The 17,857-nt window shown below is 39.4% G+C and overlaps 1 protein-coding gene across 4 annotated transcripts in view; it reads left to right on the forward strand.

Annotated features, from left to right (window-relative positions):
- Positions 1-17,433, forward strand: part of NR1H4 (nuclear receptor subfamily 1 group H member 4) — a 39,595-nt gene extending 22,162 nt beyond the window's left edge. For all 4 annotated transcript variants that reach the window (XM_042890036.1, XM_042890037.1, XM_042890038.1 and 1 more), the window contains 6 exons: positions 2,484-2,617; positions 3,133-3,231; positions 4,061-4,160; positions 5,557-5,703; positions 15,193-15,306; positions 16,771-17,433. In XM_042890036.1, the coding sequence (XP_042745970.1) occupies positions 2,484-2,617; positions 3,133-3,231; positions 4,061-4,160; positions 5,557-5,703; positions 15,193-15,306; positions 16,771-17,009 (833 nt within the window). In that variant the 3' untranslated portion in view covers positions 17,010-17,433. The remainder of the gene's footprint in view (positions 1-2,483; positions 2,618-3,132; positions 3,232-4,060; positions 4,161-5,556; positions 5,704-15,192; positions 15,307-16,770) is intronic.
- The last annotated feature ends 424 nt before the right edge of the window (positions 17,434-17,857 follow it).

The following is a 17,857-nucleotide window of genomic DNA, read 5'->3' on the forward strand; positions in this document are numbered from 1 at the left end:
GAAGATGCTACATTAACTGTTGGTTTTGTGAGAAACAATAAGCTCCATCCGTGTTTGGAATGCATTGCCAGCATAGAGTAATTAATCTTCCATTCTGCAAATTGAACAGGCTACAGAGATTCTACGATATGACATATTCTTGTGCAATATGTAAATATATGAGCAGACACCACCACTGTGATGACAGCACTCAGTGGGTCCCTCCACGTCAAAGGGAAACGACTCCCTTCTGGTGCTGATCCCAGGTCCATTGTTCAACGTTTGTAGGATTTAAAATAGCCCAAGTGACTCAGTAGAAAAACAAGCGATCTCTAAAAAAAATAGGTCACCGTAAATAACACCAACTGGGCACGCATGAAAGTTTTAAGCTGGCTGATCATTGTCAGAAATTGGCACATGTGAAATAAAGCTAGTGAGTGGCACTGCCATTTGACTCTTTCTCTGCAATGGAAACACTGGGTATCTTCTGTCGCTCATGACTTAAACATAAGCGTGCTTTCATGCACTGCAATGAGGATGTTTTGCAAGGTACTATTTAATGGCTTCTAAGTAGGAGTGTGCTGTATAATTGCTTTTAGTTCAAGGCAATCCAGAACAGTAAAACATGAAGCTTCTAGGAGTACAAAGCATTTATTTGAAAAAAGTGACTAGGAAATAAAAGACAACCTTGAACTTTGTTTCACTGTTTCTCTTACTCATTTTGTAGGATTGTAATTACAAGCACTGTGAATTTCTTTTTTTCCAATGAATAAAGAGGTAAAGTCTTATAAACATTTATGGTATAGCTACTCAATAATCCTGCTCCTGCCCTTTATACATGAAAGATCAAAACTGCTCACCATCAGTTTCAGTTGCTTTCTGTGTTTTTTTTACAAACTGCATGTTTCTTGTATGAAATGTCTACCTAGGGAAGACTCAAATTATGCTACTCTTTCTAGAATTTAATAACTGTTTAATAACCATTGAAAGCCAGCTAGCTCTGAGATAAAAAGGTAAAGTCCTGTCTCTCGCTTGACTTTTCCTGTTAACTTAGTTGGAGCTAGAATAAGATGTCAGTAGCAGGAAGCTTAGGAAAATCTAGTCTCAGCTGCTTAAGGCAAAAATAAGCCACATTTTCCTTAGGAAGGCAGCAGGCTAGATCCCGAGCTGGTGGAAAATGGTGCAAGCCCATTAGCACTGCCAAAGGATGTATCAAATATTATCATTTAGAAAAAGAAATCTATGATGCTGTGCAGCAGCACAAATTACATGGCTCAATACCAATTATTATCTCCATCATTCCTATTCCCCCCTTTCAAGGTATTATTTGCAGGTCTTATTTTAATCATGTAAATTTCCTCTTCTCTCAGCAGTTCAGGTAGGTTATTTTATATAGTGCTTAAACAGGAAATTAAAAACATTCACAATGAAATTCACTGTTTTCATGGTATCTTCCTTTACCATCATGCACTCACTGAATGAGCACCTTTCCCTACTCTGTGTTTTCAAAGGTGAAGAATGGGAAGAACACTTGAATAAAAGTCCTGTGGTGATATGTTTATTTTTAGATGAATACTTAACAGTTTACTTTTTCATTTGTGCTTTTTGGCTGTCTTCCACTGGTTGCTTAGGGTACACATTGTCCCTTTCTTTTGTTATAAGCAAGCTTTTAGTTTTTATGACATCCATATAGGGATGCTCCCCAGTTCAAAGGACTGAAATGTAGTCTAAAACAAAATACACCAATGCAAATATCCTTTCACTGGGGCAAATGAAACCCTAGAGTAAAACTACAGTTTTATCCAGTTTTCTAAGACAAAGAAATGCAAACTATCAAGAGCAACTGGGTAAAATTTTCAATTAATACATTTTTCAGTTGTATTTGCCAGCCTCAGTTACTTCTGGCCTAAATTTTCAGCTGTTGGTCTATCTGTATACTGACACTAATGGCTGAAGCCTGTGAATCCTCTTCTAAAAGAACTTTACAAAGAAGCTGCGCTACAACCATAACAGGGCTTAAAGGTTATTGAAAAAATCCACTGCCCTTTGTGCAAGAACAGCTGCACCTTGATTACTGTTTTGGATCAAATTGGACGGTCTTCTAATCGCCCTCATCTACTGCGCATTGGTTTGCATCCTGGAGCACAATGAAGGGCATTCTTTTGGATGAAGCTGAACTAAAGACATACTCCAGCACAGTCCCATCACACTCTGTCTGTAAAAGCATTTAAGAGGTGATCCAAAACAATCCCCCTGATACGCACACTGTGCAGATGCTGGGCACCAACTGGTTTTCCTCTGTGGATGGGCTCCTATTGGGCTGGACCACTCATTCGTATATAGTTGTGTGTCTCATTAGATTCACATCACGCATGTTCAGGAAATGGTCTGTACAGGTAAGTGTGTTTGTTAGCATAAAGGGCATTCAAGGGCATGTTTATGCACGTAGTCAGTGTCTAAAGCATATAATATATATCCAAAATCTATTGTATTATGTGTTCCAGGTCTATTAACAGAAATACAATGCAAGTCAAAAAGGCTACGGAAAAATGTGAAACAGCTCCCAGATCAGACTGTCAATGAAGATAATGAAGGCCACGACATGAAACAAGTGACATCTACAACTAAAATGTATAGGGTAATAAAATTCCTGCAATAGTGGTGGTGTTTTTAGCTAACTGTGGTTAGTACAGTGAATAAGTACTCATAAAGTCTGTGGAGTTGTCTGCATCAACTAAAAATCCATCTCTCACTCAAGTCAAGAAAATGCCTTGAGTATAATACTTCTGGTATCTTTAGTCAAAACTCAGTAAAGCCTCCACAAAAGCCATAAAATGTATCTTGTTATACGTGTCTGGTATACTTCACATACAATGAGGCGTGGTGTTGAAGTTTGAGTACACCTGGCTAGTTGCTAATCATTTACCCATTTATAATATTAAACCACACAGACTCATGCTGTTTAGAAATCTGAAACACCTCTCCTTTTCTGACTGCTGTAGAAATCCAGAGTCTCTTGGTGACAAGCAAACCTAGTCTGCTTGATGTCCAGGTGTGAGAAATAGATGTATATCTTTTGCCTAAAACAAGTAATGCTGGGTCATTTCTACATAACTGCATTTCATGATGGGCTCTTTGTTTTTGCCAGTATAGGAGAAAGTAGAATTTACCCCAGAACAGCAGAACCTTCTTGATTACATCATGGATTCGTACAGCAAACAACAAATACCTCAGGAGGTGTCAAAAAAGCTGGTAAGTAAGTGCATTGATTAATTAATTCTTGAGTTGTGGATGAAGAGGCAGAGGGTTAAGTAGGCTATGAATATAAGTTTAAACATGCTGTGAGTGGGCAGAGTCTCTCCTATTCAGTCATTAATTATACTACATCTTTGTTTACCAAAATTAAATGCCAAGAAAAAGCTTTCTACTCTTTTAAAATACACCTTTATGATCAAATCTAATTTTTGCTGATTGGAACTTCGGGTTTTTTTTTTTTTTTTTTTTTTTTGCGGTATCAATATAGACAGTGAGTTTGACTGTAACCAAGCTTGCTTTCTTTAAAGTTACAAGCCTGGATGCTTGAATATATTTCAGTTTATTGTTCTAAATTCTCAGCATCTTTCAGGTTTTTGTTAGTTCCTTTTTCTTTCCTTTTCCTCCCTATCTTCTAGAAATTCTGTTTTCCATTCAAAAACTTCCAGTTATCATGCATAGATGGTAAAAGATTGGGAAATAGCCAACTCTTTTTTAACACAAGGCATAAGAGATATTTTGATGGTTTTCATTTTACAGTTTAAAATTAAATATTGTGGTGCACATGTAATTTCTAGGTCAGCCTAGATCATTGACTGCTAGACATGACATTGAAAGTGAGACAGATATTCAAAGGAAAGGACACTTCCTACATATTTTGTTTGTCACAATGCCTACCAAAATACCTGATTTGTGAATGACTGAAGACAAATTACAGGGTTAGATAGGCCTCCTGCCCGGCCCACTTTAATCGTTCTTGTATTTTATGTCTTTAAATGTGAAGTGCTCATGAATATTAACAGGTTTTGTTTGTTCTGATTTCTAACAGTTACACGAGGAATTCAGCGCTGAAGGGAATTTTCTGATTTTAACAGAAATGGCTACCAGTCATGTACAAGTTCTCGTGGAATTCACTAAAAAACTACCAGGTATATCCAGTCTACTGGGCCATATTTTGTTATTTCAAAACTTTGTTTTCAGTTGCCATTTGATTGTTATGTGTATTTTGAATGCTATATCAAAATGCCACCTCCTTTGACACATGCATTCTTCAGACACCTGAAATCTGAAGAAAAGGGTCTTTATGCTCTGCAGAGAATATTTTGAATAATTCAAATTTTGTCTCTGAGATGTGGCACTTTCTGCCTATTTGAAAACAAAATGTTCAGAGAAGGGGTGATATCTCTAGAGAGACTTTATTTTCATATACCAGTGCAATGCCAAATAGTCTGCCTCTAAATTACAACTAACATTGGTACAACTGCTTTGCTCAGTTTGCTGCCTTTCTGGAAAAGTGTTTCAGTTGTGAACTGTGGATGCTAAACAAGTCTGCCTAGTTGGAGGCACCAATATTTATGGACCTTGCATTGTGTGTTATGGACAAACACTTAAAACCTGAGTTCTATTATAATTATTATTTCAATTTCAACTACCAAGTGGATGTTACCTCAGGAGTGAATGTCAGGCATGGTACAGATTCCTTGTGAGACAAGTCCCTTCTTCTTTGCCAGGAAGCAGTGTTTGCAGGTGCCTTCTCACCAGCACTGAGTAGTTGCCCACCATTCAGAGTCAGTCTCCATCTGGAAAGGGATTCCAGCACCTTTCCCTACACTCAGCCTTGACTGAGACAATCTAGAAGAGATTATTCTGGCCCTTCTTTTTAAGGAAGGTGTGGTGGAATGCCTAGCTGTAGAAAAAATTATTCTCCTGGCATTCCCATGATCTTGAGTTTTTCAGTGTGTTACAGACTTGTTTCAAAGACTAATGCCTCAGTTTTAACTTTATTTTTTTGCTAACAGGTGTACTGGCTCACAGGACATGAATGGGGTACAAATTAAGCAAAGTGTAGCAATAAGAGCTGAAAGGTGATAGGACAACTCCTTAATGGCACAAAAGAAATAATTCAATACGCTAAGTGCCACCCTGGTTGAAATCAATCACTGGTGCACAGTGTTATGTGTACATGTACACACCTGAGAGGAAACAAGGCTGTAAGCTGGAAACATGATAGTATTTTGATAAGAGGCAAAAAGTCCTTATTTCAGATAAGGACTGATTTCTGCAAGCCAAATGGCCTTATGCTGAGGAAAAGGCAAAGTCCTGGAATTAAAAGTTTCCACAAATGCTGCCCACTTCACTTTGGTAAGGACTGAGCTTGTGTTATGATTTTGTGGAATCTGAGTTTCAGCCTCTGTACTTGTCAAGTAAGCTAACACCAGCATCAAGGTTACACGTATGTGTAGCATCTCACTTTTGAGAACTTCAGGACAGAAAGTAGTGGGGAGTTTTCTGCTGATGCCTTACTTGTCTTTAATGTCTTCACAGGCTTCCAAACTCTTGACCATGAAGATCAGATTGCTTTGCTGAAGGGCTCAGCAGTAGAAGCCATGTTCCTCCGTTCAGCTGAGATCTTCAGTAGGAAACTTCCTACAGGACACACTGTCCTTCTAGAAGAAAGAATTCGTAATAGCGGTAAGCATCTTGTTTACAAGGCAAAAAAAACCCACACGGTCACAGTTCTGTATTTTGATCTTGAAAAGCTAGTAAAATAGTTCACTAGTATTGAAAAAGGCTCATCTCAAAGCTGTTCTTCATATTAACTAGAACAAATCTAATTCAGCCTTTAGTGCAAAGATCATAAGGTTTATTCATAAATACATCACAAGTTATATGAATAATGCAATATTGAATAAACCCAGTACAACTTTCCAATGATAAGCACAGAAGAATGAAGAAAACAGATTCCATTTCAAATTGTTCAAATAAAATATCAGTATTTTTGCTTGCAAATGAAATTCCTCAAAGAAAGAAAGAGAAAAGAAAAAGAGAGGATTTTAGGACGATACTGTAAAAGAGAAACATCTATTCTTAGGGTCAATTTGGCAAAAATGATTCATACTGCGTAGAAGAACTACAAATATGGAATATTCTCAGTATATTTGCTGCTTCTTAAGGTCCTTCTAAAGACATAAGTCTGGAACATTACAGAAAGATGAACTAGGCTCGATGTTTGCTCCTTAATGCAGGCAAAAACATGTTTTGCATTGTTACACAGCCTTTTTGCTCCACTGATGCAATACACAATGTGTTTTGTTTTTTCTGTCTTGACTAGCACATTTTATCTACCCTTCATCTCATCATCAAAAATTCAAATGTGATAAAAATTCTGAATTGAAGAGAGGCTGCTTTGATTCTAGCTTCTGGCCCTCCTCTATAATGGCCAGAAGGAAAATATATACAGGAGAACAATGCTAATCATAGAGAGGGGCTTGAATTCTGTTCTGATTCAATTAATGCCCATGACATGAGGGGACTACAGATGTATGCAAAATGATGCCAATAATTATACATTTGAAACCCTGAAAAGGAATCATAAAACTTGAGAATAACTCACTTGCTATAGTTATGGTTTTAGTTTGAGTTAGAATGCTCACTTCTAGGTTTACATTTTGTAGTTTTTAATATTTCTTTTATTTAATTATAAGAGACCATTATTTGAAGGACTGGAGACAGTGTATTTGAGAGTGATGTAAGAGTGATACAGATGGCTTCTAGGCAGAGGAATGTGCCAGGAAGGCCAGACATAGAGGAAATATTTTTATCCAGAATATCAGAAAGCCCATTAAGTCATACAAATACTTTTCTCCTTACTCGTACTTTTCAGTACTTTCTGAGTGAGTTAGTACTAAACTTCAAGATAACATTACCTGCCATAGCATGACTAGTTGGAATACGACATTGTATCCTGTTGTAATATTATTGACCTCTCATGAACTAATTAAAAACCCAAGCATTATATGCATAAGAAAGTTTCAAGACGTTTAACAACTTCCAATGAGGTGGAAGGGATTCCAAAGGGATTTCCTGTGATTCTGTTTTTTCTTGGAGTACAAAAGCCACCTAGGTAAATTAAAAATGAGTTCTGGATCAGAACCTGTGTTGAATAGTTCCCATGGAAAGATGTACTACAACTTTTTAGTGTGTAAATATATACAAGCTGAACTATACACATGTATTTACTGCTTGTGGGGAAAAAAAGACTTTCTAAAGCATCTTTCCTGAAGCTGCAATCAAGGTAGGAACTTAAAAAGAAATACTGCTACTAGAATTGCTCCCTCCCTGTTTTGCAGGAGAGTAAAGTATGACCCATTTTACCTGCTGCTGGCTGCACCTTTTTCTTTCCATTTATAGACAAAATACAAGAAATAACAATCGTTGTCATGTATTCTCTTTCTCCTGTGCAAATTCAAGTCTATTTAAAAACAGTCTCCTTGACTGCACTTAATGGGGTTTTGACAGTAAACAAAAGCAGCTTGTAAATCGTTGTGTTTGTAGCTGTGTTAACTGTTGCTACTGATGCTGCTGAAGGTGATGTTGACTGAAGAGCTACTGAACAGAACCAGAAGTCACTCAGAATTCCCAAGAGTGTGAGAGTCCCTCATTTTGGATGAACATTGCCTCACTGTCATTACTGCATGTTAGAGAATATCAGTTAGAGCTGGCCATGTCTCTTATAGGGAACTGCTTAAATGTGCTTTAAAAATGCCCCTTTGTCTCTCTGTTCAGTTCTGGTCAGATAGCGTTATCACTTTATTTGCAGTGGCAGTGCAAGCAGATGAGTTTCTAAGAGGAAGAGTCAAGAGATATGTTTGATTCTCTCATGCTTCCCAAAAACATTTCTCAGTGTTCCCTCACTTTTCAAAAGGATATTGTTCCTATGTTACAAGCTATCAGAGTTTCTTGTTTTCATGTTAAGCTCCTGCTTTAGTGCACTTTTACTGCACATTTTGTCTTGGTTTCTGGCTTGAACAGATGTGATTTTGTCTTAATTTCAGCTGAGACTCTTTCTTCAGAGTGTGTGGTATGGTGCTATGTTTTGGTTCCAGGAGAAAAACAATGCTGATAACACAGTGATGTTTATAGTTATTGCTAAGCAGTACTGTACTGAGCCATGGCCTTTCTGACTTCTCAGCTCATGCTCACTAAGGGCTGGGAGTGGACAGAATCAGGACAACTGACTTAAAGGGGCCAAGTGGTTATCCCACACCATATGACATCACATTGAAGGAGAGTTTTGAAAGTGGGAGTTCATCTCACTCTCTTCTGCTGCTCAGGGGCCTAGCTGAGCATCAGTCATGGAGTGGTGAGCAATTGCTTGTGCATCACTTCTTATACACATTCACATATATATTTTTCATAATTATTATCCTTTTCCTTTTCCCTTAGTAAATAGTTTTATCTCAACCCATGAGTTCGCCGCTGTTTTGTTTTTTTTTTTTTTTTCCCTTTTGATTCTCTCCCCCATCCCAACAGGAACAGGGAGAGTGAGCAAAAGACTGTGTGGTGCTCAGCCACTACAACAGATTTTAGAGTAGAAAAATTTAGCAACCTCTCCAGTAAGGAAACAAGCTACTTACTAAAAGCTGCAGCTGAATATTGTCATGTTATAGACTAGTCCAAGAGGTAAGGCCAGGAGAGGTTGAATCTAAGTTACATAAGGAAGAAAGCCCAATATACATAATTATATACTTAAGTATGGAGACAGGAACTTTAGCATACACCTGAACACAGCAAACCCTGCAAAACCAAGTGAGAGTAGCAAAGCAAATGCAGTGACAGTTGGATGAGAGTTTAGCGAAGAAAAATCATCATGACTATTCATAGCTCCTGGTGAGGTCCTAAGCATTATCAGGCCATCAGCCATAAACTGTCAGTCAGAACTTCTATCGGCATTTTTTAGATACAGACAAATGTCTGAATGTCACACAGTCCTATTGTCAAGCCTTGATATCCATATCCATAAAATCAAGTGGGAAGGGGGGGATCCTGCCTAAAAGCCACAGGCTATCCAAACTTCTGTCACCTGCCACTGTGTCCATTTAGAAGTCGCTCTCATCTATTAATATTTATGCCTTCCCCACTCTGATTCTATGGAACTTTTTTTTTCTAATAAAGAAGCCAGAGATTTGATCGTGATGACCTTTGAGCATTATCAGTATTCACTTTTATTCTCATGCTGATGAGGTATATTTTTATTTCTTAGCTTGAGCATGTTGCATAAGTCTTGCTACATCTGCCTTTGTTTTTGCCAGCACAGTATTCCTGTTATAGAAATTCTTTCTTTCACGGCTCCTGAAACTGAAATCCTCTCTTACTCAATCTATATTAAGACCTAATGAGAAATACCGACATTTTATTTAATGTTAATGAGAGCTCATAAAACTTACTCATCTTACTTGATGTTTCTCTACGCATATACCTTGTTGTCACTGATTGACCCATTTTGTTAAAGGCTGACATCTGGGCAATTTAATACCTTGTGTCTTTCTGTTGTTTTAAAAGCAAATACTCTCCACTGTCTAGCAGGACAATAATTTAAAAATTACTGCTGAAATAATGAATGTTTTCTTCCTTTCCTAAGGACATCTGTTTTCAGTAGTCATTAAGAGCCACAGATTTTTACATCATCATTTTCTACTGTTTTCAGTGTCAGGGATAGCACACTTTCTGGTATGAACAGAAGTGGAAGAATTGGGACTCAAATTTTCAGCTGGCAGCAGGAGACCTGCCATTGTGAAGTATACTACCTTGGTCTTGCTGGATGGGCTGCAAGTGTTGAAGTGCAACGCAATCCAAGAGTAAAATGAAACAGCCACTATTCCAAAGCACTGGCAAAAGGCCACCTTTCACCCTTGAACGTGGATACAAAGTTCCAATTAATTTGGACAAGGGCCTGCTGCAACCAAGGACATTATTTGGCAGAGGAACAAGGGTACCTAACCACTTCCGCTGCCTTTGGCTTTCATTATTTGATTATTAGTACTGAGTAACCATAGTGCTTCAAAAGCCCACTGTGCTGGAGGCTGTATGGGGAAACAAAATGAAATAATCTTCACTGTCGAGAACAGATAATCTGAGACAAAGTAATCTCTTTATGTCACCCCTTGTTTTTAAACATAATTGCAAATCTAAGCTGTCCAGCTCTGCCAGTGGTTGCACACACTCACATGGAAGGAGACATTTCCCATCCTGTGACTCGACCCAAAATCAGCATCCTGCACAGAACATTTAAAAATTAGGGACACTTTCAATTAAAGACTATAGGAAGGAACAGAGTATATGAAAGAACTCAGCTTGTATATGGTCCTGCATGATTTCTCCTGCTGAGTGCCATGTTTCTGAATTACAAATAAAGTTTACGCAACTGTTTAAGCCATATCTACAGAGTTAATTTACGTATATGAAAATAAGAACGGATATCAGAGGTCCCAATCTCTTTCCTTCTGCATAAGTGTGTTTCTCTAGGCCAAAAACTTACTTAGGTAAGTAGCTTTGGCCCATGAGGACTAGCTGAAGGCAGCACAGCTGCTGTTGCGTGTTAGGCCACACCTCCCTGCAGACCGCCCCAACATGGCTGCTGCCAGAGGATGGGATGTGGCGGTGCCATTTGCATCCTCCTTGCTGGTGTTTCATCACTTGCACTGATGGCTCCACACTGGTACCATTAATTGATTTTGAGAGAAAGGGGTTTTTCAGTCCTGCTTATCAATTCTCCCAGATGCATGCTAACTTCTTGTCTCTCACTTCTAGAAGAAGAGGTAGAAGAGAGGTCCCACATTCATATCCTAGTGTATCTTCTCTACTGGATAGATATTCCTCCCTTATCCAGCTCTCAGCATCAATAGGGTGAATTCAGCCCATGGTTAAAGGGCTGCTGAATATATTCGAATGCAGTGCTTTAACAAATACTTTACAGCATGGAAGTCAGTTCTGGTAGATGAAGCATTGTGAAAGATAAGGTGTAATTTTGTGAGTAATTAATATATTTTACTTTCATAAAACAGCTACTATCATACTCTTGATTTGATATCTAGTCATCTCCACATTTATCAAGAAAAAAAGGTCTCTCTTCATCCATATTAATAACACAGTGCTAGTTGCTATTAATTAGCGTTTATTTGCAAGCTTTCTTTTACAATAGATCAATCTGCTCTGTTTTAATGAATAGACAAAATAAAAGAGAGAATACTGGTCTCAAGAAATGGCAATGCTGGCTTGATATCACAGGAAAAAAATGAAGTTTATTCCAGGGCTAAGTTAAATTCATGATTATTTACAGCCTGAAACTGCAAACCTTATGAAAGCAAGTCCTTTTACCTTCACTGAGAAACCATAGGAGCAAAACTATAAAAATCAAGGCGAAGTCTGAAACAATACTTTGTCTTAAGTTACAGAGGTGAACTAAACCGTATAAGAAGTAAGGAGTGCTGAATGAATAATGCTGACAAATTTGCATCTCCTCTAGGCTAATGCTGCTGGGACATACTCAGTAAAGGCAGATTTTCCCATTGACTACCTGGGGGTTCCCAGTCAGTCAGGCGTTAACACAGCAAAATCAATTAAATTGGATTGCAGTGTCTTCAGCAGATGATAGAGCTGGGCTGATGGTTAAGTAGAAATCTGCCTAATTCAGAATGCTGCATAACAAAACACAGAGGAGACTCCAGTTTCTATTGCCTTAAGACAACATCATGCAAAGTTTTTCAGACCTTGAAAAAAAGTCTAAGCAGGGTACATCATTAAATGCAGAGCAGGAAGTTTTGCCTTTCTGATAAGTACAGTGCTCTCGTCTGAGCTAAATAAAGAAATATAAACAACTCACTTTTCTGCTCTTACTGAGGCCAGAAAGACATTATAACTTTATCTATTTGATTTTTTTTTCACTTTTTGGAGTATGATTCGTAGGAATGACACTTGAAAATCCACACAATTCATTACTCCTCCAGCCCTTCAAGGGGGCTGGAACAAATCGCCTTTAATTCTTTTTCTGATAACCTGAAAGGAAGTGACATCTCGTACAGTAGATAAGGGGAAAAAAGCAAGAACTATAAACATCTGTTTCCTGCCTTTTTTTTTTTTTCTGTTTTGTTTTGTTTTTTTTTTTGCTTTCTAGTGGAGCTTATTAAATCCAAACCGAAGCGCTTCCAATCACATTGGAAAACAGCCCCCTCTTGTGATGGAACAGCAGTTTGTGTAATGTGTTCATTCAAAACAAAGAATTAACCGGGAAAATTAATTAACCAGCACAGATAGGACAGGGGCAATACCAGTAACCAAGAAAAAAAACAAAACAAAACATTGTTCTAGACTTAAAATTGCTCTTTTGCATGGTTTTGTTCATAATCGCATAGTGATATACATCTGTTTAAAGATTCCAAATTTCTGTTGTTTTTTTTTTTTTTCATAAAAGCGGTAATCATCAGCTGCATTGCTGTTACATTCCTTTTTGTTACTCCCTTTTACCTATTTTGTCTTATTTATCTGAATTGAAGTAGTGCAGAGAAGCCCTCTGATGTAATTTTATTTGCTTTCACAACTTTTCTTTCATCCCTTCCACCCTCTCTTTCATTTCTAAAGTTTCTTAATGTTAGTCTATAAGCTTTCTGGTGCAAGGACTATTTTACTGCATACTTGCACATGGGCTCAAGGAGGACCTGAATTTAGGTATTTCATAACTTGTACTTCACCAGTGTCTCTTTCATCACACTTCTCTGCTTACAAGGGTGGATAGTGATAGAAGGGGGAATGGTTTTAAACTGAGACAGAGGAGATTTAGGTTAGATATTAGGAGGAAGTTTTTCACACAGAGGGTGGTGACACACTGGAACAGGTTGCCCAAGGAGGCTGTGGATGCCCCATCCCTGGAGGCATTCAAAGCCAGGCTGGATGTGGCTCTGGGCAGCCTGGTCTGGTGGTTGGCAACCCTGCACATAGCAGGGGGGTTGAAACTAGATGATCATTGTGGACCTTTTCAACCCAGGCCATTCTATGATTCTATGATTCTTGTATTAACAAGGGAACTTGAGAAGCTCTGTGGTCAGTAAGACAATGAGAAAGTTCATTCAGCTGAAAATTAATCTTCCTCTTCTCTCCCCACCAAATAAAAATAAAATAAAACAAAATAAAACTACTTAAGTGATGAAGATGCGAAACAAATGAGGAGACTCAGTCACAGCCCACTTCTTCCTGTTCCCTGCCTGCTGCCAAGATGATGTGCATTGTGACACCTTGCTTGAGGAGTACTAAAAATACTTGTAGTTGGCTCTGACTTCTCTCATTGCTGCTAAACTATTCACAAGAGGAATTCACTTACTTCACTTCAGGGCTCAACTAGACTTCCTTGTTTCATATTTCCAGATTCACGTGAACCTTTAATTACATGCATGTGTTCCCTACATACATCATACTGTAAGAAATTTTGGCATTTAAAACTGCCATACAGACAGGCAGTTCCTCAAAAGTTAGCAAGGGCAAGTGTTCAAATTTGTGAATAGTTAACTGTGATGACAAAGCTTGCAGCACATCAGTGCTGTGACTATTGCTTGCTCTGTATAAGGCTCCAGCTGTGTTATTAACTACCTTAGGTGAGCTCTTACCATATAGATCTGCTTAATGAACATGGAATCTTCTCAATCACATTGAACTTGTTACAAACACTAGGTTTGTGGTTTGTAATCTGAAGCAAACTTGCAAATGTCACGTATTTAAATATATTATTTAGACACAAAACATGCCACACCATGCAGCACTGTACTTTTCACTCTGTTGTGTCACATAACTACTCTACTGATCAAAATAAGTTCATGAAATCATAGAATATCCCAACTTGGAAGGGATCAATGAGTCCAACTCCTCACTGTCACAGCAAAATGTAACTTATTCATAGTTCAGCCGAGTGACTTCATACTTCCTTTCTTTGAGCTGCATCTGCTGGATTTCCTTTCAAACTTCCCCTGTTAGAGGCACTCCAGCCTTCACAGCAGCCTCTAACTATCAGACCTGGGCTCAGCTACGTGTTGTATAAAACACTCTAAACTGCATGGTTTACAACTAAGTTGTAAAGCCTCCTCCCAGAACAGCTTAAAACTAAACAGAGTGAAAGCACAAGAAATCCCATGGCTCTCCTCTATGGGAACAGAGGAAGTCCCTGTCCTTTCAGCCAAGAACCACTGGCTTGAATCTCTAGACTTTGTAGGTGCAGCCACTTCTGAGCTCAAGAGGCTGTTTGCAGTAGTCAATGGCTGCTCTGAGTAACTCTGACACAAAAAAAAAAAAGGAAAAAAGAAAAAAAAAAGATGCCACAGGACCTACTTCTCTTTTACACCAAAGGTTAGAGCAAAATACATCTCTAATTGAAGGCTGTGTAAGAACAGTGTGACCCGATGACAAAGTCCGTAAGAGGAAGTCCAGTTGGTATGCCTCAGTGCAGTAACCCCAGTGGCTTTCATGATGGTGAGAGAATCACATGATCCCAACTCAAACTAGGCTATGTTTTCATTATTTATGTCTCTGTACTTTATAATACACTGGTTCATGCTAGGAGGTAGTAATAGTTGCAAGCAAGTTGATCTCAGACTACAGGTAATCCTAGACCTAGCTAAAGTTTCAGGCTACATAAAGGGAGCAATTACGTGTCTTTATGAAGACAACCAAAGTAACTGCCCATGGCAGTTAGCTGTATAGTAGAGTTGGGCTAAAATTAAGCCATTTGCCCTGAGAGATTTCCATATACTTAACATGAAGGTGGGGAACTTGAGACTGTTTTGCAAACTGTGAATACTGGAAAAAGAAGACAACTGGGAAATCAGCAGACAGCAAGAACACAAATTAGTGCTGTTACGAGGAGCTAGGTGGACATACCTGGAGAGAAAAGGAACTTGAAAGAAAGACTTTGAAACTGCGAAACTGCCAGCACTTACCTGTTTCAACTCTGTTCTGGTAAACAAGGACATGCTTGCACTTCTGTAAACTAGTTGTATTGCATCAGATCTGATTTGTGTAGTAAATTTCTCCCACGAAGACAAACAGTCATGGCTTTAAATATTAACTTAATGCTCATCAGCAATAAGCCAGACTATTTCAATAATTAAAGAAATAACATAGCTTTTATTTTCCTCTCAGGTATCTCAGACGAATTCATAACTCCCATGTTTAATTTTTATAAAAGTATCGGAGAGCTGAAGATGACACAGGAGGAATACGCATTGCTCACAGCAATAGTGATCCTGTCTCCAGGTAATTCCTAATTCAGAATTCAATGTTAGTGTGTTTGGAAAGAAAGCATGAAGAGTGTGACCTGAGACTTACGAAAACTCACTTTCTACACAGAGTAAGTGAGCATACATTCTAGTTTTCAGTCTATTCTGTTGTTCAACCAGAAGGCTGGTGACAGCAACAGCACCCAAGGAAGTGGCTTGGACCGTCAGGGGATGGTCAGGCTGGATGTTAGGAAAAGGTTTTTCACCAGAGGGTAGTGGGCATGAAACAGGCTGCCCAGGACAGTGGGCATGGGACAAGGATGCCAGAGTTCAAGAAGTGTCTGGACAATGCTCTCAGACATAGGATCTGATTTTCGGGTGGTCCTGTGGGGAGCCAGGAGTTAGAATCAATAATCCTAAGAGGGCTTTTCCAACTTGAGATACATTATGATTCCATGATTCTATGAAATCCAAACTCCAATTGCACGATCTGGCTTTGTGTACAAGGAAAAAAAAAGTGCTTAAATACCTTGCTTAAAATAATTGTTGGTAGCTTATCAGTGCTCAGAGCAATGGGCTTACTCCCTTAGAATATCCCAGTTGTGTTACATGTGCATTGCAAGTCCATTGTGGAATGGCACATGTTTTAAACGGCGATTGGGAAATCCTATGTATTAGAACTGAGAATGACAATGAAGGGCTTCAGCCTCTACTGTGCAAACAGCAGTGGGAGAGAGCAAGAGAACAGCACGGAGTTGTCCTTTAGGCTGTAGAGAGCTGAAAACTGATCTTCTACAGCCACGCCAGGCTTTGCTGTAAAAAACAATTCCTTGACAAGACAGAAGTAACCTACAAATTATGGAGAAGTTGTACAGTGCCTTAAACAAACTGACTCCTGCAGGAAGGGAAAAGAGAACCCCGATGCCTCAACACAAAAGACTCAAAGAGCAATGAAATTGCTTCACCTTCACCATCTCGCATGAAACTTACTTGGATCACTAAAGCTTCCAAGTAAGGTTTCATGCGACATGGTGAAGGTGAAGCAATTCCATTGCTCTTTGAGTTAGTGCTGATTAGGAATGTTTTTACACTAAAAAATTAATAGAATCAATGAATCATTAATGTTGGAAAAGGCCTCTAAGATCATCCAGTCCAACCATAAGCCTATCCCCACCATGCCCACTGACCATTACGCTCAGTGCCACATCCACATAGTTCTTGAACACTTCCAGCGATGGTGACTCCCCCATTTCCCTGAGCAGCCTGTGCCCATGTCCAAACACTCTTTTGGAGAAGAACTTGTTCCTATGAAAACGCTGAATCAAAAAATACCAGGCTGAGGCATTTTTATTCCCTCTTCATTTGAAAAGAAATGTTCTTGTTAGGTGTGAACATCAATGCCCAATGAAATATATTGATATTTGTTCATCAGAGTAAATACTTACATTGTATCAAACATACATTTGCTAATTACTTCTTTCCCTTTTGAAACCAAAACCAGACCGACAATACATAAAGGACAGAGAGTCGGTGGAAAGGCTTCAGGAGCCACTGCTGGATATCCTGCAGAAGTTCTGCAAGCTGCACCACCCGGACAACCCGCAGCACTTTGCGTGCCTCCTGGGCCGCCTCACCGAGTTACGGACGTTTAACCACCACCACGCAGAGATGCTGATGTCCTGGAGAGTGAACGACCACAAATTCACCCCTCTCCTCTGCGAGATCTGGGATGTGCAGTGATGGATACCGGTTGTTTTTATTTCAGGACAAACGTCTTTTTAAAGGACCACACAGCATTTATTTTCATAGGAAAAAGCAATATATCACAGTGCATTAATTTTTCTTTACTGCATTTTTATAGAAACTTGCCACGGAGTTCACAAAAGCCGTTTTGTGCATTATACACAGAATACTGTATAGCTGTCAGATTTCCACACGTGAGTTATAATTTTCTCTGTATTTATATTCTTTGATCGGAAAGGATTCAATGGCTCCTCACAGGAACCCCACTAATCCCTCCTGCAGTTGCTCTCTTTGCAGAGTTCCTCTTGCAAAATGGGGCGATTCAGGCTTCCATTCACATTTTTCATTGCTGTGTTTTTGTGCTTGGCCTCCATTAAAGAATATATTCCAAATATTTACTGTAATAAACCAGCAGAAATGATTACTGCCACGGTGTGTAACTGAAATGTGCTCGCCACATGAGACAGGCAAGCTCCGATTTCTTCACGAGATGAAAAATCGCCACGGGCAGAGGGACGCGCACGCACACAATGACACAGACGTGTAACTTAATCTGCGTTCTTACTATTTCAAAGTAAAAATCAGGTTATTTTGCTCTTGAGCGGCAACGTCCAAGACCCTACCGCAGGACGGCGGCCGCAGCCTGACACCCGAGCCCTGCGCACCGCGCTCTCGCAGAGGAGGCTGTGGGCGAGCGGTTCCCCTGCGGGGCGCGGCTGCCGGTGGCGCGGAGCCAGGTGCAGCTCCGCCCCGCGGGCGCTGATTGGCTCTTTCGAACGGAGCGGCCGGCGCGGGGCGGGGGTGCCGTGCTGTGTGGCGGCGGTGCGGAGCGGTGGGTGCCGGGG

This window comes from Lagopus leucura, unplaced genomic scaffold (genome assembly GCF_019238085.1).
Source record: "Lagopus leucura isolate 7727_CA_CO unplaced genomic scaffold, USGS_WTPT01 Super-Scaffold_100159, whole genome shotgun sequence".
Taxonomy (NCBI): domain Eukaryota; kingdom Metazoa; phylum Chordata; class Aves; order Galliformes; family Phasianidae; genus Lagopus; species Lagopus leucura.